At 40.8% G+C, this 27,642-nt stretch overlaps 1 protein-coding gene across 4 annotated transcripts; it reads left to right on the top strand.

Moving 5' to 3' along the window:
- The first annotated feature begins 626 nt into the window (after nt 1–626).
- On the top strand, nt 627–27,606 carry srrm1 (serine/arginine repetitive matrix 1). Of its 4 annotated transcripts, none has more exons than XM_062041821.1 (17): nt 627–769; nt 1,507–1,596; nt 12,736–12,858; nt 14,635–14,805; nt 19,164–19,252; nt 19,339–19,605; nt 21,113–21,295; nt 21,382–21,501; nt 24,135–24,340; nt 24,477–24,554; nt 24,764–24,850; nt 24,979–25,111; nt 25,185–25,271; nt 25,452–25,916; nt 26,012–26,198; nt 26,626–26,770; nt 26,932–27,606. In XM_062041821.1, exons 1-17 carry the CDS (start codon nt 749–751, stop codon nt 26,943–26,945), a joined length of 2,466 nt encoding a protein of 821 aa, XP_061897805.1. In that variant the 5' UTR covers nt 627–748; the 3' UTR covers nt 26,946–27,606. The 4 variants fall into 4 exon arrangements, with proteins under 4 accessions (XP_061897805.1, XP_061897804.1, XP_061897803.1 ...); XM_062041820.1 differs by having other exon boundaries at nt 26,626–26,785; XM_062041819.1 differs by having other exon boundaries at nt 26,626–26,799.
- Nucleotides 27,607–27,642: the final 36 nt, after the last annotated feature.

The following is a 27,642-nucleotide window of genomic DNA, read 5'->3' as shown; positions in this document are numbered from 1 at the left end:
GTGAGACACATGCACTAACCATTGTACCACCGCGCTGCCTAATATAAACTAAATAAATAGAATGGTGTACCCCACCTTCCGCCCGAATGCAGCTGAGATAGGCTCCAGCACCCACCTCGACCCCAAAAAGGGACAAGCGGTAGAAAATGGATGGTAAATATAAAATTTAATAAGTTACGATCATATGATTATTTATAAGATACACCAAATAATATATGATAAGATAAATAAATAGATACTGGAGTAAACATTTGGGCAGAAAGTTGCAATTAATAAATGAATGGTGGACATACAATGAAATAAGCAGTGCTTACGGAAAGAACAGAAAGAAAGGAAGGTTTTGAGGAATAAAATAATTACTGTACCTTAAGCAAATACAGTGCAGATTGGAAACCTCTGCTGGTGTATCGAAAATCTCACTTTTCTCACAATTTTCAGAAAGTTTTTGTCCCACAAATCTTCTGAGTCAATTACCAAATATAAATGTATGATTTTTAAGGGGATCAAATGTCAACAATTAGACTAAATCCAAACATATACTTTCGTCCAATAACGCCTAAAGAAAGGGCATACGTGGTGTTTATGGCATAAGCATGAAAGAGGCAGTTGTCGCCTGTCCTCCGGCGTGTGTAGTTCCTGCTACTTCCGCTAGGGACGCACTCTTCCCCTGCCTACAGTACTGTTATACCACACGGCGCTGCAGACGTCTCACACAGCAGCGGCCTACTAACATCTCTATTCTTCCACCATGGACGCCGGTTTCTTCCGCGTAAGCTGTTCTGCATTTCAGTAGCTTTTTAAAATACGTGTTTATAATGATATTTATTTCTTCTTTGTGCGTCTGTTTTGTATCTGAATTGCTGAGTTGCTTCCCATCGAGTTACAAACGTTGTGGGCTGCGACTATTAGCTGGTGCTAGGCTACATAGCATGTGGCTACATATTTAGTTTGAAGTCTTTATTTACCATTACAGCACAACATGTACGGTTGTATTATTGCTATAAATGGAGTTTAAAGCTACGCTCGCCTGTCCGTTACACTGAGACTAACGTCCAAGTTTGCTAGCAGGTTACATGTAAGCCGCTACTAATAAAGATGGCGACTGGGTGGTTCAGCGTTTCCTTCGTGAGCGCGTTGCTCCCGTTGCTAATGTGGGTTTTTATACTAGTAGTCTCTGTGTCTAACGTGACCTTTATTCCAAATGTGTTATTAAAGCTATTTTGACTGCGTTGTTATTTGGCTGTGTAGGTTTGGACAACCTGTTTTTTTGTGTGGAAAAGTTAGCCTGGTGCTATCAATGTCATAGGTTTCGTTTGCTGTTTGAAATTACCGTAGCAACACGTTTAAATCACAGTTAATGGAATTTTCTCAATGTATTTGAATTTTAAATTGATCTTTTAATATAATTGGAAATAAATGTACGACATATAGCGTATGGCCTGTGCTTGTGTTGTCATATTGCCATTCTTAGATTACCAGCAGACATGTGTTCATGTATTCTTGCAGGGCACAAGCGCGGAACAAGACAACCGGTTTAGCAACAAGCACAAGAAACTACTGAAGCAACTGAAATTTGCAGAATGTCTCGACAAAAAGGTACACAAAATCTACATTTTATATACATATGTTTTGTTAGTGTTGTTCAATGTATGTTTTTTAACTCCTAAATATAAAGTTGCCTCCATCCAAGGGCAACAAAACATTTGTGTTTTAAACACACTTGGTCAATATAGATGATTCAAATTTAATGGTAGCCTTAAAGGGGAACTGCACTTTTTAGGAATTTTTTCCCATCATTTACAATTAGGGATATACCGATCGATCGGATGGTTATCGTGAAGTATGTGATCGGCCACTGGGGTGTTGAGGTGTGGTTAACGGGGGGTGTAGTGTATATATTTTCAAGTATTTCTTATATATATTTATATAAATAAATAATCTGTTCATGAATGAGTATATTCGTTCGGCCACCGTGTTCAATGGAGAAGTCTGATCTACAAAATTTGCAGGCAGCATACCCCTTCCCCTTCGAGCTGTCCTGGATGAACTGAAATTATTTTTTCCAAACATTTTGTAACTTGCAAGCATACTTATTCTTCTTACTCGTCGTCGCCATGTCTCTTCTTCGTTCTTCTGCTTCGTCTCTGTTATGTTTTTGGACATTACTACATGCCGTAGTTTTGAAGCAATGCATGATGGGAATCCGGATGTTGTGTGTCAGTGTATTAAAGTGCCGGCTGGAATAAACACATGCTGAGAAATTGCTCTGTACCTGCCTACTTTATGGGTTATAGATAAACCTATGGATAAAGGAGACATATATAATAGTCTCCTTTTCAGGTGAGAGAGGCCTTTTCAGGTGAGAGAGGACGCTAAAGGCAGTGCCTTTAAGGCACGCCCCCAATATTGTTGTCCGGGTGGAAATCGGGAGAATGGTTGCCCCGGGAGATTTTCGGGAGGGGCACTGAAATTCGTGAGTCTCCCGGGAAAATCAGGGAGGGTTGGCAAGTATGCCCCCGGCCCATACTTTATTTTTTGGTCACCCAACTGACAAAGGCATGGAGTAGCTAACAGTGTATCGCTTTACACAGTGTGGTTCCGCTCCCCTAAGTTAATAATAATCACCTCCATTGCGACAATTAAACTGCATTTGTTTTAGGGCTGCAAGATTTTTGATAAAAAAACAAATTGCATTTTTTTCTCAAATTGTGATTCGATTTGCAATTTTTTATATTTTATGCATATAAATGCATAAAACTGCGACAATAACGAGTGAAAGAAAACATGCTACTTTTAGACTGTCAATACATACAATACACACAAACATATTGCTATATAATTTTCTTTAAAAAGGCTCTTAACATATATGTACTTACAATCTATACGTACATTTAAAACTGGTATTATGAATGGATTTTAACATATTTTTTTGTTTTGCCGTATTTTCAATTGTTGCTTTTTTTACAGTGTACTTGGTTGATGTTTTCAAGTGTTTCCAGACTTAATAACTTTAAAAATATTAAAAACAACTAGCAAAAAATCTAGCATATTCTTCTGATGTTATTATAAAATCTACTCATGTTTAGAGACTCTTTACTTCTGTCCCTCGATGTCGCTGACGAAACAGGCTAGCTACAGCGAGCATGACGTCACACTTGCTTGGCGCTGTTGCTCTAGTTGGACATTCTCTTCTTAAAAGCCACCACTGTCCTCCTAATATTTGCACATTTTGTAGATGCCTGTCCGCGGGTATATCTGCAATATATATAAATATTATGTCCACATTGCAGACATGCTGACAACGCTCCAGGCAGTCACAATGGGCGTGGCTTTTGTTTGCATCTGGTTTCGGTAGTGCGGTTTCCGGTGATCAGTCTTTTTTTTGGTGGTCAAGTTTTTGCTACATCACTTGTCAATAGTGCGCAAAGAATAGGCTCTACATATATATCAATTCATACTGCAAGGACCAGGTAATGTTAATATTTTACGTTTGTGTGGTTTAGAATTTATATCGGTTTTTCCCATGTTTGCAAACAACGTCCGTCCCTGAAAGGTGATTGGCGGAGAATGCGGAAGTGTTGTTGTGTGTCCGGGGAAGCACGGACTTACAAGACCGTGTGTACACAGGAGGTAAAACCTGTTGGAATTGTGACGTTTGTTATAAGATTGGTTATAAAAGTTAAGAATAGCGTCTGACTTTGATTTCTTCTGGGGGCTACAATATATTATATTACTTTAATTTGTTTTCAAGGTGTGGTGGTAATCAAAATGCTGTGGCGGCACGCCACATTCAATTACATAAAGGAGAAACCCTGATTAATAAAAATGCAAGTAACCATTTAAAAGGATATCAACCTTAATTTCTCAATGCTGTAGAATTGTTCAACTTTGTACTGTAATTGGAAGGTAAATCATTTTGTTAGCCTAAATAAACAGGAAAATGAAATGGACTCACTTCTGTAAGCAAAACTTTAACTAAAATATGAACATTTTAAAGGCCTACTGAAATGAATTTTTTTTATTCAAACGGGGATAGCAGATCTATTCTATGTGTCATACTTGATCATTTCGCGATATTGCCATATTTTTGCTGAAAGGATTTAGTATAGAACAACGACGATAAAGATTGCAACTTTTGGTATCTGATAAAAAAAAAGGCTTGCCCCTACCGGAAGTAGCGTGACGTAGTCAGTTGAACATATACGCAAAGTTCCCTATTGTTTACAATGATGGCCGCATGAAGTGAGAGAGATTCGGACCGAGAAAGCGACAATTTCCCCATTAATTTGAGCGAGGATGAAAGATTTGTGGATGAGTAAAGTGCAAGTGAAGGACTAGTGGGGAGTTGAAGCTATTCAGATAGGGAAGATGCTGTGAGAGCCGGGGGTGACCTGATATTCAGCTGGGAATGACTACAACAGTAAATAAACACAAGACATATATATACTCTATTAGCCACAACGCAACCAGGCTTATATTTAATATGCCACAAATTAATCCTGCATAAAAACACCTGTGTGTTTGTTACGCTAGCTCCTAGCTCCTCTGCTAGCTCCTAGCTCCATAGAACACGCCAATACAATTCAAACACCTGATCAACACTAGGGCTGAACGATTTATCGTTTTCAGATCGAAATTGCGATTTCAGAAGTCTCAATCTTGAGATCGTGAAGGCTTCGGTTTTAGACGAACGTTATTTAGCTCTCCTGGCTGACATGTCTGTTGTGTATATGCAGCCTGCTCGTGCTACTCTCATGCCTTGTCAAACTCACCAATCAGAAGTGGTAAACTACTTGTGAGCAGGGCATGCCGTCACGCTAACCAATCAGAGGCGGCCATTGACGAGGCTACCGCGTACACGCCCACTAACAACTTTGGTGAAGAAACAAACGTCCTGGAGGAAATGGCTGCTGCCGCCGGGTCAGAAGTGGAGGAGGATTTAGTTTTAATACAGAAGAAGAGCAGCACGTCTGTCATTTGGGACTACTTCGGTTTCGAAACTTCAGATGTGCATCAGAAACAGGTACTTTGTAAAACTTGTCGGGCCAAAGTCGCCACATCCCAAGGCAACACGACTAATTTATTCCGGCACTTGAAAAATCACCACCGGCAGTTACACGACGAATGTATGACCAAAAAGTCCGGTGAAAAGTCAACCCCGAGCGATTCAGCCCATTGTAGCAAACATACCACAATTACAGCGTCGTTTGCCAGTATAACTCCTTATGCTAGTTTTCAGGAATATTATGTTCTATTGTTAACAGAATAGATGTGCAATATTTGGGTGCTGCTAAGCGGTAAATGAATGACCCACCTATTTTAATGTCTGACATATTTTTCAGAAGGGCAGAGGTTGGGTCATTTTGTTTTTTTAATAGTATTTTCTTTATTACCATTACTTTTCAATTTCACTTTAAAATATTGTTCAGGTTTCTTCCAGGGTTGAATAAAGTACTTGAATTGCTGCTATAGATGTTGATAGGCTAGCTCTCTTGAGCCATAAAAGACTGACCTACCTACTTGAGTATAAGACTGTTTACATAAGGTCAGGATCCTTTTTTTCCTTTATTGAAGTTGTTGAATTTTGTTTTTCTTATTATATATTAAGCATTGCTTTTTGTGTTGGAATTGTTTTGTATTTTATTTAACTTAAACTTTTTTATTTATCTTAACATAATTAAGGTTTTTGTACTGGTTTTAGTTCTTTAGTTTTAATAACTGCTGTTGGTCAAGAACTTTGGAGAATGTACATGCATGTTTCTTAATAAATACATGTTTGAAGCAATTCTTACCTTTTAGTATTCATCCTTGCATTACATAGCATTTAATGTTTTCATGGTATATCATTTTTTGTCATGTTTTAAATCTGTTACTGTTACTGAAGCTTGATTTGAAAAGAAATCGTGAGTCGAAATCGAAATCGCAATTTCTGTCAGAAAAATCGTGATCAGATTTTTTCCTGAAATCGTTCAGCCCTAATCAACACACACAATCACTCAGCCCAAAAGACCGTTCACCTAACCCAAGGTTCATAAAGCTTATATATTTTTAAAAAGTTACGTACGTGACGCGCACATACGGTCAAGCTGTCAAATGTTTAGCAGCCAAGGCTGCATACTCACGGTACCTGATATTCAGCTGGGAATGACTACAACAGTAAATAAACACAAGACATATATATACTCTATTAGCCACAACACAACCAGGCTTATATTTAATATGCCACAAATTAATCCTGCATAAAAACACCTGCGTGTTTGTTACGCTAGCTCCTCTGCTAGCTCCTAGCTCCATAGAACACGCCAATACAATTCAAACACCTGATCAACACACACAATCACTCAGCCCAAAAGACCGTTCACCTAACCCAAGGTTCATAAAGCTTATATATTTTTAAAAAGTTACGTACGTGACGCGCACATACGGTCAAGCTGTCAAATGTTTAGCAGCCAAGGCTGCATACTCACGGTACCTGATATTCAGCTGGGAATGACTACAACAGTAAATAAACACAAGACATATATATACTCTATTAGCCACAACACAACCAGGCTTATATTTAATATGCCACAAATTAATCCTGCATAAAAACACCTGCGTGTTTGTTACGCTAGCTCCTCTGCTAGCTCCTAGCTCCATAGAACACGCCAATACAATTCAAACACCTGATCAACACACACAATCACTCAGCCCAAAAGACCGTTCACCTAACCCAAGGTTCATAAAGCTTATATATTTTTAAAAAGTTACGTACATACGCAAAAAAAAAGTTGCGCACATACGGTCAAGCGATCAAATGTTTAGAAGCCAAAGCTGCATACTCACAGTAGCACGTCTGCGTCTTTGTCATCCAAATCAAAGTAATCCTGGTAAGAGTCTGTGTTGTCCCAGTTCTCTACAGGCGTCTGTGTATCGAAGTCAAAAGTCCTCCTGGTTAGAGTCTCTGTTATCCGAGTTCTTCCATCTTGACTGTATCTTCCGGGAATGTAAACAAAGAAGCGCCGGCTGTGTACTGTTGTTGCTGACTACGTTCGAAAAATACGTCCATTTCGCACCGACAACTTTCTTCTTTGCTTGCTCAGCTTCCTTCTCCATAATGCAATGAACATGATTGCAACAGATTCACGGACACAGATGTCCAGAATACTGTGGAATTATGAAATGAAAACAGAGCTTTTTCGTATTGGCTTCAATGTGGAAGGCATACCCGTGTTCGCCGGTCTACGTCACGCGCATACGTCATCCTCAGAGGCGTTTCGAACCGGAAGTTTAGCGGCAAATTTAAAATGTCACTTTATAAGTTAACCCGGCCGTATTGGCATGTGTTATAATGTTAAGATTTCATCATTGATATATAAACTATCAGACTGCGTGGTCGGTAGTAGTGGGTTTCAGTAGGCCTTTAAAGTGCATTTTTTCCAGTTGGAAAAACTAAGTCGGACGTTGTCTGTTTGTTGCCATTATGTGATCACGGCATTCTTGCTCGTTCGTCCGTGTTGATGGGTTCATACTGCCCATCTGATTTGAAGCTGAAATATTGGCCTTGTAACCTTTTTTTTTTTTTTTAAACTAATTTGTTACTTTGCGAAATTTCTCACTAGCGAGTCGCTGGTAGCAAGGCTCTCTGACAAAATATTGAGAATGACTGTAAAGAGGGCACACTACAAAGATTGTGAATGACTGAAGAGGGCACACTGCGTTCCGTTAATTCTGTTAAATGTGCTCAGGTGCTTAAAGCAATGCATAGAGTGAGACTCCTCTCCCTGTTTTGAAGCTAGAGACGAAGAAATGAAAGGGTCAACAATTCGGACTGTTGAACATGTCTGTCACTCAAATGCCGGTGTATGCAGAGAAAAAAACCTTGCCTCTTGCAGTTATTACGCTAATTAAAACCTCAATGTTGATTATATGTCGATATTGTGCAGCCCTAATTTCTTGGTATCTTAAGTGTCATCAAGTATCACTGGAGGACAAGGCTGTACATGTTTCACACAGACTAAGAGCAAGCCAGGAACAGGCATGCTGATCGTTAAGATAGCTTGAAACATCCATCCATCTTCTTCCGCTTATCCAAGGTTGGGTCGCGGGGCCAGTAGCCTAAGCAGGGAAGCACAGACTTTCCTCTCCCCAGCCACTTCGTCCAGCTCTTCCGGGGGAATCCCGAGGCATTCGCAGGCCAGCCGGGAGACATAGTCTTCTCAACGTGTCCTGGGTCTTCCCCGTGGCACTCCTACCGCTCGGATGTGCCCTAAACACCTCCCTAGGGAGGCGTTCGGGTGGCATCCTGACTAGATTTCCGAACCACCTCATCTGGCTCCTCTCGATGTGGAGGAGCAGCGGCTTTACTTTGAGCTCCCCCCGGATGGTAGAGCTCCTCACCCCATTTCCAAGGGAGAGCCCTGCCACCCGGTGGAGGAAACAAATTTTGGCCGCTTGTACCTGTGATCTTGTCCTTTCGGTCATAACCCAAAGCTCATGACCGTAGGTGAGGATGGGAACGTAGATCGACCGGTAAATTGAGAGCTTTGCCTTCCGGCTCAGCCCCTTCTTCACCACAACGGATCGATACAGTGTCCGCATTACTGAAGACGCCGCACCGCCTGTCGATCTCACGATCCACTCTTCCCTTACTCGTGAACAAGACTCCGAGGTTATTTAATTCTTCCACTAGGGGCAGGGTCTCCTCCCCAACCCGGAGATGGCACTCCACCTTTTTCCAGGCGAGAACCATGGACTCGGACTTGAAGGTGCTGATTCTCATCCCATTCGCTTCACACTCGGCTGTGAACCGATCCAGTGAGAGCTGAAGATCCTGGCCAGATGAAGCCATCAGGACCACATCATCTGCAAAAAGCAGAGACCTAATCCTGCGGCCACCAAACCAGATCCCCTCAACGCCCTGACTGCGCCTAGAAATTCTGTCCATAAAAGTTATGAACAGAATCGGTGACAAAGGGCAGCCTTGGCGCAGTCCGACCCTCACTGGAAACGTGTCCGACTTACTGCCGGCAATTCGGACCAAGCTCTGACACTGATCGTACAGGGAGCGGACCGCCACAATCAGACGGTCCGATACCCCATACTCTCTGAGCACTCCCCACAGGACTTCCCGAGGGACACGGTCAAATGCCTTCTCCAAGTCCACAAAGCACATGTAGACTGGTTGGGCAATTTCCCATGCACCCTCAAGGACCCTGCCGAGAGTATAGAGCTGGTCCACAGTTCCACGACCAGGACGAAAACCACACTGTTCCTCCTGAATCCGAGGTTCGACTATCTGGCGTAGCCTCCTCTCCAGTATACCTGAATAGACCTTACCGGGAAGGCTTTAAACGACACAATAAATAAGTGCATTTTCACAAAATTGTAAATTTTGTTAATGTTTACAAACTGTTTAAATGAGTAGTAGATAATAGTTTTTACTTTTATAGATATTGTGTACAATTGACTTTGTTTTGATCAAACGTTTATTTAATAAATGAGTATAATTAACTAGTTTAAATATTGTGTTGATATTGTGACACTGTCAACAGCACTAACCATTAGGGGTGTAACGGTACGTGTATTTGTATTGAACCGTTTCGGTACGGGGGTTTCGGTTCGGTTCGGCGGTGTACCAAACGAGTTTCCACACGAACATATTAAGTAGCCAAAAACTAAAGTCTTAACAAGCTGCTCCGCGCAGCACCCACACAACCATCTGATTGGTTACACACGGAGCGGTAACAGCCAATCAGCAGTGCGTATACAGAGCGCATGGAATCAGTGCTCCAGCGTCGAGCAGGTAGGTGTTTAGCAGGTGAGCATAAGGCAGCGGACTCTCCCCAAATTATAATAAACACCTCCCAGTCAACTAATAACGTTAGCTCATTTTGCTGTGTGTGTGCGCGTGCGTGTTACGGACAGCAAAGCCCTGTCTGTTATTTCACTTTACCGTATTTTTCGGACTATAAGTCGACGTTTTTTTCATAGTTTGGCCGTGGGTGCGACGTATACTCCGGAGCGACTTGTGTGAAATTAACACATTACCGTAAAATATCAAATAATATTACTTATCTCATTCGCGTGAGCGACGAAGAAAATGTCCGCAATCGTCACACACACGTCAGCAATCGTCACTCACACGCCAACCAATAAGAATTCGGCGGGGGAGGGTCATGGCAGAAGTGCATTGTGGGTCATGGAATGCTAACTGCTATATGCTATACGCTACTGCCGGAGCTATTAAAATGGATCACATCAACATTGGCGGTAACTTATAAAAACTGAAAAGGGCTGAACTTAAATGGCACCAAAAAGGAAATTATATACCGCAGATTACAAGCCGGACGTAGTGAAATATGCAGCAGAAAACGGCGATCGAGCAGCAGAAAGAAAGGACGCTAGCGACGCATACCAGGAGCGACAATGAGGAAGAAGATTTCATCTGATTTAGCGATCGGGAGTGACAGATTGTTTGGTAAACGTATAGCATGTTCTATATGTTATAGTTATTTGAATGACTCTTGCCATAATATGTTACGTTAACATACCAGGCTCGTTCTCAGTTGGTTATTTGTGCATCATATAACGTACACTTATTCAGTTTGTTGTTCACTATTCTTTATTTTAAATTGCCTTTCAAATGTCTATTCTTGGTGTTGGGTTTTATCAAATAAATTTCCCCAAAAAATGCGACTTATACTCCAGTGCGACGTATGTATGTTTTTTTCCGTCTTTATTGTGCATTTTCGGCCGGTGCAACGTATACTTCGGAGCGACTTATAGTACAAAAAATACGGTACCTTTTCCTGTGTTGATTGAGCTGTGTTGAAGCAGCAAAAAAGGACATTATGTTAAATGGGCTGTAGTTGTTACTTAATACCGGTATATTTTCGAAACCGCCATACCTGTATCTTTTGATGTGCCTTTTTTACGGCCGTTTGCTCTTCTCTGCGCCTGACAGGCGAAGCACATGGCATCCTCTTTGGCTCACCCCTTGCGTCTTTACGGCGGCTTCTCTCTGGCGCACAATGACACCGCTGCGCATCAAACTTATAAAAAAAAATGGCGCTTGGTTCCGACTTCTTGACTCCTGGGTGATGCAATGTTTTTGTCAGCGACTGCATTTGCCTTTTTGTGAGCGACCACAGCTTTATTTACACGTACACAAATTTGCTTGAAAACCTATATCTTGTAGCAACTTTATCACTAATCTCATCTGTTTATGTTGTTCATATCTGTTAGTGACCTAGCATAGCAGCTAGCGATAGCTCCTCTCTGCATCAAATGTTTAGCTACTCATCGGCTTGAAGGTGCCTCCCCCATAGCCTGTGCGAACTAAGCTAATGTAGTATAGCGGCTGGGTGGCTAAACAGTAGTTTTAAACTTAACAGCCAGTGGCTTTCACCGCAGTGAGGAGTAGAAGCTCCATCTATCCCGGCGCACAAGAATGAGGCTGCAAACCTAACATAGTGAACAAAATAACAAAGTGCTTTGACATAAACGGCTAACTAATTACTTTATAAGAATAAACAACACATTGTTACTACTTACAACAAAAATAATCTGAGTACTCTCAACACTGGTTATCTAGCTGTAAAGCACTTAGGCAACCTAAAACACTTTGCACGTTTTTTAAGATACCGGTGTATATACAGTATGCCGGTATTTGGACTAAAATACTGCGGTATCAGTTTTGGTCCATATCGCACAGGCCTATTCTGGACCAAAAATCCCACCATATTCTCTACTGCTCGCCAGTGTTACCATTTCTGAGTTATTGTGCATAAATATGGGAAGATATTAACAAAGGTACACTTATTCACATACCATGTTACAAAATAGATCAGTTTGAATAATACATGAGTGACACATACAGTGATTACAAATACGTTGGAGGCAGCCACCACAGTTGACATCCTTCACACAAAAGTCATAATTTCTCCGATTGTTGGTCCAAAGCTAATGAAGATTTTGGTGAAATTAAGGTAGCAAGTTACCTTTTTGGTCCTGCTGTGTATTTTCTTTTTAGGTTTATTGCGCTGTCTGATGCGTGTTAGACAGCCTGCTGGTCACTAAACACTGAACAAATGTAGCAGCAGAGTGCATCAAATACAACTGCAAAATTATACTTTGACGAAATAAAAAGCATGTTTTATTGTAACTTTATGCGCTGGAGTATGTTTAGAACTATATATAGATGTATTATTTTGTTTTATTTTGGTCAAAACGACAGCAATTGTATGCATCCGGTAACAGCCGCACACCTCCTTGGTCGCAAAGATGGTGCCTGTTGTTTAGTTGGCCATACTCTTTATACACAACTCTGCCATAAACTATGCACTACTGCCGTCTAGTGTCTTGGACTTGCAACTGCAATTTCAGGTTGTTGTCATGCCTGCAAATGAGACACAGAAATGTGATAATAACACACGTAACAACTGGACAGCAGTTATAAACACCTCATTTTAAATGCTGCAATAAAAGATTAGACTTTAAGATGCAAACAATATTAACACACAAGTACCCAAAATTGGTACCGTCGAGTACAGGTATTGATTCCCAGGTAACTTGAGTTGGTACCGTATTGGTTCAAATTGGGCTGGCCAATTAATCAAATTTTTAATAATAAAAAATGATGGGCAAAAAAAAAAAAGTGCAGTTCCCCTTTAAACATTCATACAGTGATCATTTTATTGATATGTTCTAAAGTGTTCTCCAGTGTTTAATATTCTTCTCTTCACTGATTTATAGGTTGATATGACCAAAGTGAACCTGGAAGTCGTAAAGCCATGGATTACTCAACGAGTGACAGAGGTTTTGGGGTTCGAGGACGATGTCGTCATAGAGTTCATATTTAACCAGCTCGAAGTTAAGGTATTGCTTTTATTTGTGGTTACTTGTCCGTTTTTATTTTTCAACTGATGCAAGTGCTTATTTATTAAAGAAGGGAAATAATCAAATTGTGCTCGCTCTAGTCAAAATGAGTGGTTAACATAGCCATTGGTGTGATAATAGCATAACATTGTTTTGCTGTTATTTGACAACGTGCCTTTATTCAGCATACTTCTAATGATGATGTGATTTATGATTTAAAAGGCCTGAACCAATATGGATGTTATACCTTGCATCAGAAGTATAGCACCAACACCTAATTAGCTCTCTCCTGAGCCCAAAGTCACTGAGCCCAACTCTCCCTTCATGATGCAGTGTGTGTTTTGAGGTGAGTTATATGTAGGGATCATTAATGTCATGCCAGTGATAGACACACCTAAAACGTGCCATAATAATGTCCTTCATAGGTATCAACAGTTCATCCTTAAAATGTCCAGATCCCTTTTAAATGCAGCTAAAGTTGAAGGTGTGCTCAGAGACAGTGCATCATTAAAATATTCAGGACTCCCTCTATATGCAGCTAAAGTTGTAGGTATGCAGGGAGGAAGTTGCATATTTCTTAAATGAAGTACAATAAACGATTTAGCATCAACATTGCAAACTTTTCAACTGATTTTCAATTTATTCAAAGTGTCAGGTATTTTTAACCAAGTTGTGGTACAAATGGGTGTGTCTGACCACACCGTCATGCATAATGAAAATACCAAATACCAATACCAAATATTTATGCGCTTTATCCAGTGTAAATTGGGAATAAACATCCCTTAGGTATTTTAGTTTATTCACATTTTTGAATCCATTTATTTTATTTTGATTTGTCTGATTCTTTAGATGAGGGCTTTGTTTAAAAGTCTCAGAACATTGTAAACATATACGTATTGCCCTTTTTAAAGGGTAATACACGTTACCCAGTGTTAAAGTTGTCAGAGAGCCTTCTCGTTAGCCTTGAATTTCCCAAGATACAGGTAACCAAATGTGCATCTTTTCAAATATTTCATGGGTAGGTATGATTGTTTAAGCTAAGTTAAATGGTACTACTATACTTTGAATTGACATTCACATGTTGAATAACACCTTTTTGTGTTACTCTGTACTCATTATTGCTTGTTCGTCTCTTGCAATTTAGATAAATGATATAACATTAAGCTCAAGGTGGTTGAGTCTCAAGCAGTAGTGAGGCGGAAGCAAGCCAAGGGAGCTCCATGCCCACTGATCCCACGCGACTCACTGAAGACACCGGAACTGTACTTTAAGTGTTGGGTTTTAATGCACTCTGTATTGTGGATATTTATCAAACTGCTAAACTACACTATGGGAAGACTGTAAAAGGGATATGGGATGAAAAAGGATACGGGATTTAATGGAGGGGATATAACAGGGAATTTTAAACACAATATGATATTCTTTCATAAATGACAGCATATTTTTGAGGAACAACATCTAGAATTTGCATTGACAGCAATAGTGCATGTATGTTTTAATCTATTGATCTAATCTCTCCTGAGTTATCTACATTTTTAAATGTAGGAGTTGGTGTTCAGATAAAATCGCTTTATTTTTTTAATCCAGCCCTGTGGTTTTAAGATATTTAAGGTTTAGCCAATTATGTTTGTACAGTTAACAAAAAACAAAGGTATAGTTTGTGAAAATTACAAGGTAGAACTTGAATTCTATTTCATAGTTACTATAGTTTTTTTGTTTCAATATTTCAATAGCAACATTTTTTTTCTTCTTTTCCGTACTACGTATGTGTTGCAGCACCCGGATAGCAAGGATATGCAGATTAACTTGACTGGTTTCCTGAATGGGAAAAATGCTAGAGAGTTTATGAGAGACCTCTGGCCCCTGTTGCTGAGTGCCCAGGAGAACATTGCTGGCATCCCAACTCCATTTTTGGAACAGAAGAAAGAGGAAATCAAGCAGCGACAGGTATGATTTACTCAGTTTATGCAGGAATGAATTGTTTTGGATGGTTGACTTGCACAATATAAAGTACAACCTCTATTTACGAACCCCTCTTTTTGCGAACTTTTTGATTTATGAACTATTAGATGGAGCCAAATATACCTCTGTGTGCGAACTGTGTCTGTATGAGCGCTTCATTTTGTGTCCAGTTAGTCATTCATTTTGTGTCCCGCTGGCAGCTATTTTGTGCTCACTCGTATTGACGAAGCAGGCTTTGTATACCATGTTCGAAATAAACTTAACACCATAAACACTTTTCTGGAAAAGATGCCAAAGCGGACTTATTTCACAGTGGAGACTACATCTTGCTCAGCTGCGTTTCTTCTAACAGCGCACGCGCACACACACACACGTTCCATTCCCCCCCTCTGTCTGCTCCTTTCTCTCTTCTAGTCAGCCGTTTGTTCGCTGATGACAATGTAAAGTGGATTTGCATTTTTAAAATGTTAATTGTAGCAATATAGTTGTTAAAGGGGAACTGCACTTTTTGGGAAATTTTGACTTATCGTTCACAATCATGAGAGACAAGAACATGTTTTTATTTTTAATAATATTTTTTAATATAACGCTTGGAAGATACGGCTAATTGGAGTCACCGTTGTATTCTTCAGAGCCCTCTTAAGACATCTTCAAAACCCTCCATCAACGTTTTGTATACACACAAGTCTATATATAATGTAGTAGCAGACACATTCATAACAATATGTAAAATATTTACCGTATGTTGGTCATTTTAATCATAATGGTGCATTTATTTCTGTTTCCATAGCAGCGCACTTCCGACTTCTGGCAACGTGTGTACTACTTCCGTAAATAAGGCATGCGTGTCTTCTAAGAATAGCAGACACGGAAACAAACAACAAAGACGGCTATTTTGTGAAAAATTAGGATCCACAACCTTATTTTTTTTAAACTAAATATACGGAGGATAAACTACTGCTTCTAGAAGCCAGCCCGAAGGAAGAGTGAGACGTTGAAACCGATTGAAGCCGAGGGAGTGAGGTGAAAGTCAGTTGGAGCTGCAACATGTGGATTTTGAAGCTATGCTATTTTGACATGAATGGCATACTTACCCAAAAACGTCCCCGGCCTGCTGGACCAAATAGACAACTGTTTATCGAGTGAGTCACACTTTATATTGATTTTGATACACGCAGCACGTCACGCGTGTTATTACAACTACACTACATATGCTATCTGGCTAGCTGTGTACAAACAAAACATGAAATGTGGGCTAATACTTTACAGATACTGTAGTATGATTGTCCATGTTTTTCAGTCAGTAAAACTGGTGTCTTAACGCATTGTTGTGCATTACAAACTCAAACACGTTTCGTATTGACGTAGAAGCTAGCTTATCTCTTGCCGTAGTTAGCTTTTACGGCTAATACCGTAGCATGCCGATGTGTTGGTACGCAAGAAAAACAGTTCTTGGGTGTTCGCACTTACAAAAACAATGTCGCTAGAGCTTGGTTATTATACAGGTTACAGAGTATAAATGAAGATTTGTGGCAGTTTTGAATGCATTTTTAAAGGAATTTAGAGGTAGAATTGATTGCTCATATTAGCTGCATTGCTAGCCACCAATGTTGGAAAGCAAAAAAAACAACCTTTTTGTCTTGTCTTTCATGATGATTGTGAACAATAGGCAACATTTAAAAAAAAAAATTGCAGTTCCCCTCTCTGGATTTTTGATTTCTTATTTGTGAGGGCACCAAATGGTCTTCTGTGCGTGTGTTAGCAGAGAAGTGTGTATAGGACGGTTCAGCTTGTCGTTTTGGCTAGTTGATCTTTCTCCCTTGTTATTTTCGTTGGATATACAGTACTGCATAGCACTTTATATTGCGTTCAAAGTGTACAAACCTTCACTGAAATACAGATTTTTGTCGAGGCTGGAATTCATTATTCATATTTACATTGTTTCTTATGGCGAAAATTGCTTCAATATACCGTATTTCCTTGAATTGGCGCAGGGAATATAGTATTCGCACGTCTAGAATTACTGCCGGGTCAAACTCGTTTCTCAAAATAATTAACGCATGCTTGGCCTTATCGCCGGTTTATTATTGAAGCTGGATCAAATTCGTTTCGCAAAATATTAATTTTATTATCGCATGTCTATAATTTTCGCCGGGTCAAACTCGTTTCGCAAAATATTTAGCATATGGCTAGAACTTCCACCGGGTCAAATTCGTTACGTCACGAGTGACGCATCTGTCCTCCTTTTCAAAATGGAGGAAGCTGATTTCAGTAGTTTACAATCGCACAAAGGAAAAAAGATAAAGAGCTTTTCAGTAGGATTTAAGGTTCAAGCTATTGAATACCGGTACAGTATGCTAAAGAGAACAGTAAGCAGCTATGTTTTATTAATATGCCGTAGCTGCGTGTGTGAAATACTGTATAAGTCATTAAATCACTCCCGCCTCCTGGTGGTAGAGGGCGCTGCCGCGCTAGTGATCCTTCTTGCGACTTCCTGTACTGCAGAAGAAGTGAACACACGCAGCAAGAGATTTATTTTTTCCCTCTGCCTGAACTTCTAACATGGAGGATCACATACAGGTATCTAAAATAAAACAGTTTTCTAAACTGGACTTTCAATGGAAGCAGGAGGTAATAATTAAAGGAATATCTCCATCGAAACAGAGACTTTTAAAACTGAAGAAAGAAAATAAGGAAGACTTCTATAAACAAGTTATCGATGCTTTTGGTCAGAAGGAGCTGCAAATGGACTCCATTTATAAGTACAGGTAAGACCATAATAACGTTTTTGTTAATTAAATGTGCTTTTCATGATGGTATGCTTACATCACACTCAAAGCGCACGCCTAAATTTTATGGATTCCTTTTGGTAAACGCCGGAGTGAGAAGAGGTTTTAAAATAATTACCGCATGCACGGCCATCCCGCCGGTTTCCGGTAAACGCAGGTGTGACAGGAGGTTTTAAATTAATTAACGCCCCTGCGGCTATTCAAGGAAATACGGTACAAACTTGCCTATATACGAACCCTGTTCAACAGTGACGTGCGGTGAGGTTCATGACTGGTGAGGCACAGACTTCATCACAGTCAGATTTACAAACATATGAACCCTAAAGAGTATCTTATTCACCATTTGATTGGCAGCAGTTAAAGGGTTATGTTTAAAAGCTCATACCAGCATTCTTCCCTGCTTGGCACTCAGCATCAAGGGTTGGAATTGGGGGTTAAATCACCAAAAATGATTCCCAGGCACGGCGCTGCTGCTGCCCACTGCTCCCCTCACCTCCTAGGGGGTGAACAAGGGGATGGGTCAAATGCAGAGGACAAATTTCACCACACCTAGTGTGTGTGTGACAATCATTGGTACTTTAACTTAACTTTAACTTTACACATACAAACTGTAGCACACAAAAAAGCACATTTAATAAAAAAAACTTTATTATGGTCTTACCTTTACTTATAAGTGCGGGAACAGTGGTGTTTGTGTTGGAGGAGTTGTAAATGAATGAAATATGAAATCCGTGCTGCAGTCTGCAGGTGTACCTAATGTTGTGTCCCTGCGGTCGTTCGCAGCTCCTCCGGCGCGAGTATTGTTGTTTTTGCACTTTTTGGCTTCTTGTTAAGTGACTTTTTTTGGGTGGATTCGGTCTTGCACGTGGAGGGTTTGGGTGTGGGCTTTGGTTGGTGTGGCGCTCCCGTCGGGCGGTGCATTCTGCGGCGGAGGTGCTTGGCACCAGGAGGCGGGGTTATGAGGCGAGCCTCTCACAGTGCGTCTTCGCAGCAGTTTTATGATCGCTCAGCACAATAAATACGTGACACACATACAGTTGTTGACAAAATACACTACATTATATACCTCAGCTAACTAAACTATGGAAATGTATAATATAATTCATATAGCAATACGGTCTCACTGCACAGCAGGCCAGCAGTTAGCCGAATCATTGCGCACAATCCATGTTGAGGCACAACTGAGTGACGTGCCTCAACTGGCTGCTGATCGCCGCACCGTCTCTTCTCAGTATTTGAACGGCAAATGTGAAAATAAAAATAATCTAAAACTGGTGAAGTTAAATGGAAAATAACTTTAGTATAATCACTGGATACATATAACAATTTAATTAATTTTTTTTTCTTTTTACATTTTTTTTCTTTCCATGATGGCAGGTGAGGCCGTGCCTCCCCTGCCTCTAGTGACTGCACGTCACTGCTGTTCAAGAACTAATTAAGTTTGTAAATCAAGGTACCATTATAATAACAAAATAACCTCACCTAGGGACATGCATAAAAAACTTAAAATGCTTTATTAGATCTAATTGTTTATTTATTTGGTTGTCAATACAGATTGAACAGGAGAAGCTTGCATCCTTAAAGAAATCTGAGGACGACAAAAAGGACTCACGGGAGAGGGCTCAGTCAAAGAGCCCAAGAAGGTAATACAGTCCCTCCTTGGGAAAGATCCCTGAGTAAAGGTTTATATCTTGTATTTTTAAAACACGTTTGCCTTTTTCCAATGCAGACGGAAGACAAGGTCACCATCGCCGCGACGCAGGTCACCATCGCCGCGACGCAGGTCACCATCGCCGCGACGCAGGTCACCAGTGAGGCGGGAAAGGAAACGTAGTCCCTCACGTTCCCCAAGGCGCAACGCTAGTCCAGCTGGTAGAAACTCACCTCCTCCACCCTTAATGCAGCTGCCCACAAAACCTGTGGAGCAGCCTATGGAGCCTGATATATCAGGAAAAACTCTGACAGAACCAGTCGTCCAAGAGGCATCTTCCACCAGGTATGTTTTATTAGGGCTGGGCGATATGACTAAAAAATGTATCACGATATAAGTGTTTCATATCAGTCGATATCGATAATTATTGATTAAAAAAAACCAACCCTATTCTAAATAAAGACCAGGAGAAAAAAGGCTGAATTTAAATACTTTTATTTTAAATATAACCTTTAACCTTTAGAACGAGGTCAGCATTATGAAAAACAGTCAGATAAAAGAAAATACTGGTCGATATGCAAATATTGACATTAAATAAATGCTTAATCCAACAAAATGTGCAAAGTATTGTAATTAAGAAATGAGTAGTGTACAACTCAGGCTTTAAAGCCATATTGGTAACAATATATGCAAATAAATAACAGTCACATTAAGCAAGCAGAAACAAACATGTCTTACAGAATATTGTAAACATCGGAATAAACTTGCGTCTGAACATCTGTGACAAAACAAACCTGTTACTCTCTTCAGTCATTTATGGAAAAATCAAACCAACTTCAGTATCTCCTTTTCCACGGATTCCCTGCACATTGTGTAAAGCTTAGGAATAGCTGTCTTGGAAAAGTGCTTTCGGCCAGATAGAACATAACGGGGGTCGAGCACGTGTATGAGATTCTTGTACCCAGACTTCTCAACTATGCTGAGCGGTAGCATGTCCTTCGCTAATTGATACACCACTGCATCCGTTATTTCTTTATAACGTTTTGAATGTGTGTCGTATGGCACTGCTGCCGAGTAATACTGTCTGCGGCAACAACAGACCACCATCGAGACGATGGTGGTCTGTTGTTGCCGCTTCGGTGCTGTTCCACTTGCACCAGCTGATGTAGATGGTTGTGGCTGTTTGATACTGCTGTACTCCAGCGGGTGAGAGCGGCTCAGGTGGTAAAATAAGTTTGTCGTGTTCCCAGACTTGGTCGGGACGACGACCTTGCAAAGTTTGCAGACAGTATTACTCTGATTCGTATCGGATTTTAAAAAATCCAAAATACTGCCAAACTGGTGACGTGACGTTTCCTTTTTTATTTACAATTTCCTCTCGTGCTGCCGCGCTCATATTCCCGTTTGGTTTCACTCCTCGTCGTCAGCTAGCCGTTGTTGCTTTTTTTTTCTTTTTCTTCCTATTAGCATTACCCAGAATGCCTTGCGGTTCAGGCTCGGCCGTGATAGGTCGAGAGGCCAAAGCCCTTCCTCTGCCGACACCCCCCAGAATGCCGTGCGGTTCCGGCTCTGCCTTTCTTCCTATTTTTTTCTAAAGAACTCAGTGAAATTATCGAACGTTCTATCGACCCCATTTTCTATTGATATTGATCACATGTCTATCGCGATATATATTGTTATTGTTTTATCGCCCAGCTCTATGTTTTATGTGCTTGAACTTGGTGTAGTTGAGATTTTGTTATAGAAGAGTATACTCTTATTTACATGTTTGAACTGACTTCAGGGTTTCACAATGGAAACGTCAGTTATAATCTGTTTTTTGTCATTTCAATCCTCCTCTTCTGACTCCTAGTGAAACTGTCATTGAGGTGGGGAAAGCAGACTTGGTGATTGAAAAGAAAGAACCGTCACATGAGATGAATAAGAAAGAGGGACGGCCCAAGTCCAGGGATAGGGAGAAGGACAGTAGAAAGGAGAGACCTCGCCACCGCTCCCGTTCTTATTCCCACTACCGCAAACGACGCTCTCGTTCAAGGTTGTTGCTCACATCCCTTGTCAGGTTGATTTTGCGCTTGACCTAACGAACCCTAACTACTTTTAACCTTTGTTTTTATTTAAAAGATCTTACTCGCCACGTAGAAGGCAGAGTCCCAGAAGGAGAATGTCACCACGTCGAAGAAGCCCACCCAGACGGGGCCCTACCAGCTCCAGAAACAGACACAGGCGTTCTCCTGTCCGCAGGTTGGTATTTGCACAACCTTGGTTGGGGGGTTGGTATTTATTTCGCATTCTCTGCCAAACCTTTTATCTTATTAGTGGGTCTGGGTTGTTTCCACCATACCAGTATCCTAATCTACTTTTAACACACTTCCTTGTGGTCTAGATAAGATGGACTGGATATTCTGTGGTGTAAATTTTGTTAAACTTTTGCTCCACAGTCACACTTACAACCCCTATTCTGAGTCTGTGTGGAGTTTTTAACTTTTCAGATTGCAAACGAAACCCCGCACACCCCACCCTCTCTAAAAGTATCAGTACACCATTAAATACATACCGTAATTTCCGGACTATAAGCCGCTACTTTTTCCCCTCGTTCTGGTCCCTGCGGCTTATACAACGGTGCGGCTTATATACGGCCTGTTCTTCTCCGACACCGACGAAGAGGATTTCTGTGGTTTTAGTACACAGGAGGAAGACGATGACACAATGATTAAAGACTGACTTTTCATATACCGGTAGCCTGGTTATTTTGATAACGTACAGGCCAGCACTTTGTATTACTTTGCACCGTTGTATTATTTGTACTCTGCATGAATGCTGTTCGCCATGTCAAAGATGTGAAAGTTTGATTGAATGATTGAAAGATTTATTGTTAATAAATGGGACGTTTTGCGTTCCCAAACAGTCATCTCTGTCCCGACAATCCCCTCCGTGGTAGCAGGAACCCCTATATACTACGGTAATTACACATCAAAACCCTGCGGCTTATAGTCGGGTGCGGCTTATATATGGAGCAATATGTATTTTCCCCTAAATTTAGCTGGTGCGGCTTATAGTCAGGTGCAGCTTATAGTCCGGATATTACGGTACCTTGAAGATGAACATCACCATTTATTTTTCAGACACAGTTGAAAATAAACACTACAGGTAAAAGCCAGTAAATTAGAATATTTTGAAAAACTTGATTTATTTCAGTAATTGCATTCAAAAGGTGTAACTTGTACATTATATTTATTCATTGCACACAGACTGATGCATTCAAATGTTTATTTCATTTAATTTTGATGATTTGAAGTGGCAACAAATGAAAATCCAAAATTCCGTGTGTCACAAAATTAGAATATTACTTAAGGCTAATACAAAAAAGGGATTTTTAGAAATGTTGGCCAACTGAAAAGTATGAAAATGAAAAATATGAGCATGTACAATACTCAATACTTGGTTGGAGCTCCTTTTGCCTCAATTACTGCGTTAATGCGGCGTGGCATGGAGTCGATGAGTTTCTGGCACTGCTCAGGTGTTATGAGAGCCCAGGTTGCTCTGATAGTGGCCTTCAACTCTTCTGCGTTTTTGGGTCTGGCATTCTGCATCTTCCTTTTCACAATACCCCACAGATTTTCTATGGGGCTAAGGTCAGGGGAGTTGGCGGGCCAATTTAGAACAGAAATACCATGGTCCGTAAACCAGGCACGGGTAGATTTTGCGCTGTGTGCAGGCGCCAAGTCCTGTTGGAACTTGAAATCTCCATCTCCATAGAGCAGGTCAGCAGCAGGAAGCATGAAGTGCTCTAAAACTTGCTGGTAGACTGCTGCGTTGACCCTGGATCTCAGGAAACAGAGTGGACCGATACCAGCAGATGACATGGCACCCCAAACCATCACTGATGGTGGAAACTTTACACTAGACTTCAGGCAACGTGGATCCTGTGCCTCTCCTGTCTTCCTCCAGACTCTGGGACCTCGATTTTCAAAGGAAATGCAAAATGTGCTTTCGTTTCCACCATCAGTGATGGTTTGGGGTGCCATGTCATCTGCTGGTGTCGGTCCACTCTGTTTCCTGAGATCCAGGGTCAACGCAGCCGTCTACCAGCAAGTTTTAGAGCACTTCATGCTTCCTGCTGCTGACCTGCTCTATGGAGATGGAGATTTCAAGTTCCAACAGGACTTGGCGCCTGCACACTGCGCAAAATCTACCCGTGCCTGGTTTACGGACCATGGTATTTCTGTTCTAAATTGGCCCGCCAACTCCCCTGACCTTAGCCCCATAGAAAATCTGTGGGGTATTGTGAAAAGGAAGATGCAGAATGCCAGACCCAAAAACGCAGAAGAGTTGAAGGCCACTATCAGAGCAACCTGGGCTCTCATAACACCTGAGCAGTGCCAGAAACTCATCGACTCTATGCCACGCCGCATTAACGCAGTAATTGAGGCAAAAGGAGCTCCAACCAAGTATTGAGTATTGTACATGCTCATATTTTTCATTTTCATACTTTTCAGTTGGCCAACATTTCTAAAAATCCCTTTTTTGTATTAGCCTTAAGTAATATTCTAATTTTGTGACACACGGAATTTTGGATTTTCATTTGTTGCCACTTCAAATCATCAAAATTAAATGAAATAAACATTTGAATGCATCAGTCTGTGTGCAATGAATAAATATAATGTACAAGTTACACCTTTTGAATGCAATTACTGAAATAAATCAAGTTTTTCAAAATATTCTAATTTACTGGCTTTTAACTGTACATTGATTTACCGGTCACAACATTAGTTACACCTGCCCAGTCTGAGATCAATAGAGAGCTGCTTAAAAAAGCCAGTGTTTATCTCACTGCATGGTGCACATTCGTGATTTTTTTTGTTTGTGTTCAACAGGAGGCGCTCTCGCTCTGCTTCGTCCTCTGCGAGCAGCTCCTCACGCTCTCACTCACCCAAAAAAGTGATGAAAAGAATATCCAACTCACCCCCGCGAAAACCACCGCAGATTCCTGGTGCCTCTATTAGCCCTCCCAGGAAAGTCAGGCGGTCACCATCTCCACGGGCCAGAAGGGGAAGAGGTTCGCCATCTCCCAGATCTTCTGGTAAGGGCCTTTATTTTCTTTGCCTAATACATAATGTTTTTGTGGTAAATACAAAGACTTGGTTAATGATACAGCATTTCAAATAAACAAAACCATGTTTTCATCTCACCTAATTCATTTTCTATTCCCCCCTAAGGTTTTAAGAGAAAATCTGGTGCTTGGGGTGATTCACCTTCTGATAACATTAAACCCAGGCGGTCTGGGTCAGAATCAGGTATGTGTGTTATAGAAAAATAATTGGCTTTCACACCACATTTAAAAAAAAAAATATATATCAGCTGATCATACTATTAATCGATGTTATTAGTATCCTAGACTACGCTTTGAACCAGTAAATTCAGTAATTTATCTTCCAAAGTAACTTTCAACATTATCTCTGATTCTGTTTTTTACTGGGAGGTATTTCAATATCTTTTATTGCAGACGATTATAAACATGAAAAAGGCACAACAGCAGATTCAGTGCAGCAGAGACGGCAATATCGCAGACAAAATCAAGAGTCCTCTTCAGGTTATATGCATTTATATTTATGATCTTTTCCCTCTCATAGCCCCGCTAGCCTCATACCACAACATTCTTACTGGTTGTCTTTATAGAGGATTGAAGTGGTGCTATGACATAAATATTTTTGGTTTCAGATTCAGGATCTTCCTCTGAAGATGAAACATCCAAGCGGCCAAAGACAGGACCAGGTGCAAGAAATGGAGACGTTCGAAGGAGACGTACCCACACACCTTCCCCGCGTAGGCGACCCAGAGATGCCTCTCCGAGGTCAGACATTATAACTACATGCAATAATTTACCCTGGCTGCTTTGTTAATCCTTTTTATGGTTGTTCTTTTAGGAAAAGACAGTCACCATCTCCTGGTGCACGCAGACGCCGGTCTCCTAGTCCCCCAAGGCGTCGCAGGTCGCCTTCTCCAAGAAGAAGGTAGATTCAGTACTTGTTGACAGTGTTTTACTTTTCTTCAAATATGTGTATTAATCCTTGCTTGCAACCGTTTTATGGAATATTTGATTAACAATGTTTGACTTGGGAAGACATGCGCTTCGGAACTGATACAAATGCAATACATGACTTTCTATTCAAAATGTTTGTGGTGCTTCACAGGTCCCCTTCCCCACCTTCTCGCAGACGATCTCCATCCAACAGGCGTTATTCACCTCCCATCCAGCGTCGTTACAGCTCTTCACCTGTACCTCCTCAGAAGAGGAAATTATCTAGTTCTCCCGCAAGACGTGCTTCACCGAGTGGAAAACGGCGACTTTCTAGGTCCCCAAAGCGTAGGGGTTCTCCTGCACAGCGGAGGCGTACACCTCCCTCTTCTTCATCGCCGCCTCGACACAGAAGAAGCCCTATGTCCTCTGCTGGTCGGCCACAGAGGGACGCACGATCCCCTGTTGCAGCAGCAAGCCGCCGCTCGCCGTCCCCTGCAAACCGTGGTCGCCCTATCAGAGGTTCCAACAGTCCTGTGAGACGCTTTGAAACCTCCATCCAGCGGAGACAGTCGCCATCACATAATGACAAACCTATCAGAAGAGTTTCACGTACCCCAGAGCCACGCAACAATCAGAGGTAAACAATTCACCCCTTGTACCATTTTAGTTTTTTTTTAACAGCAACGTTATTGGATTGTTTATTACATTATCTCCACCTTCGCTCTTTTACAGACCTTCGCCGGGCCCCCAGCCCTTGAGAAGAGTTTCCTCCATATCTCGATCTGTTTCCCCTCAGCCAGCAGTTGTTAAACAACCAGCACCTGCGTCTGCCTCTCCATCACCGTCTCGCTCGGCCAGTGTGTCCCCGCCACCAGCCAAGAAGGCCAGCAGTGGCTCTGGCAGCCGGTCACCTAGCAAGGTTGGCTTCAATTTTGTAATTATTTTTAACTTGCCTTCAATTTTATGATTATTATTTTTAACTTGCCAATGCATTTTTATAATACTATTAATGTCTAGAGAAAATAATATATTGTTTATTTGCCTTTGACCATTTTCCCTTATAATTTCCCTTTTGTTTCTATGTATATTCTGTATCCCTCTCTTAAATTATTCATTTTAGTTTATTGTGCATAAATGCAAAATTAATCGAGAATGTTATCGCAATCTTATTTTTTAATATCACATTTTTGCTGGATTTTGCTGAATTACTTTCTGATTATTAAAGCTCCTTGGTCTTTTAACATATGTGTACTTAGTTTGTAGTAATCAATTAATTCCATTGGACCATATTGCCTATAATTTTAGGAGCCTCTTTTAATTACATCCTAAAATGTTTTGAATTGCAGAATTCAGATGCTGATGGAAGTGCAAAGAAGAAGAAGAAGAAGAAGGACAAGAAGCATAAGAAGGACAAGAAGCATAAGAAGCACAAGAAGCACAAGAAGGAGAAGAGCGACAACGTGGGGACTGGAGACAGCCAGCAGAACCAGGGTGGGGATGAAGATGGTGAATCACGAAAGGTTATGTCTGTTATGTCCTCCTAAAGGTTTTCTGCTCTGTAGACTGTGTACAACATTACAGTAGTGGGTGTATGGTTTGAAAACGAAATCGATCTTAGTTGAGTACAAATTAAATGGTGACTCCTCTTTCAGGAGTCAGAGAGTGAAGTGGATGACAGCTTGGATGACCTGGAGAAACACCTTCGAGAGAAAGCGCTGCGCTCAATGAGGAAGGCACAGGTGTCTCCATCACAGATGTCCTAATACTGGCCCTGTTGAAAAAAAAGTTTCCGTGTAACTTCAATGTTTTGTGATCAACCTGATTCAGCTCTAGAATGTACAAACTGCAGTCTTTTTGTTTCTTTATAAGGATTTGGTACATTTTGAAGTGTTTATTCTGAGTTTTGATTTTGTCTGCCTGTTATCAAAACTGTACAAAACTTGTTGTCTATAACTACTAAATTGATAAGCATGACATCGATGTACACAGACAGTTGAGATGGACATGTTTCATTCCCCACGCCTCTAAACCAGATTTAGATTCTTTTTAAGAAAAGATTGGATGTGCAGTGATTTTTTCTGTGTATGTTCATGCACAGCATTACATTCAGAGCGTCATGGCTGTGTAACAGGCTGTAACAAAAGCAAGTCTGGTCCTTCTGGCAGTACTCAATGGTTTAAAGAGGATGCTTTAATTTATCTATCTCAACTTGATTTGTTTTTGACATCCTCGCACCAAACTGATTTATGGGAAACTGCATTATGTTTTGTATTTAGTTCCCCAAAGTTGTCGTGTCATCCTTTCAGAAATAAAGCCTTTTTATAGGATTGCTGTTCTGTTAATGCTTTAAATGGAATGCTCTG

The sequence above is a fragment of the Entelurus aequoreus genome, linkage group LG03, assembly GCF_033978785.1.
Source record: "Entelurus aequoreus isolate RoL-2023_Sb linkage group LG03, RoL_Eaeq_v1.1, whole genome shotgun sequence".
Lineage (NCBI taxonomy): Eukaryota > Metazoa > Chordata > Actinopteri > Syngnathiformes > Syngnathidae > Entelurus > Entelurus aequoreus.
This window is presented reverse-complemented; position numbering and strand designations above follow the sequence as displayed.

Excerpts from the sequence above, each read along its gene's own strand:
- srrm1 (XM_062041819.1), top strand. The coding sequence starts at position 749 with ATGGACGCCGGTTTCTTCCGC. Across the intron at positions 19,253-19,338 it reads CAGTCAAAGAGCCCAAGAAG|ACGGAAGACAAGGTCACCAT; the intron begins GTAATACAGTCC and ends TTTCCAATGCAG. Across the intron at positions 19,606-21,112 it reads CAAGAGGCATCTTCCACCAG|TGAAACTGTCATTGAGGTGG; the intron begins GTATGTTTTATT and ends TCTGACTCCTAG.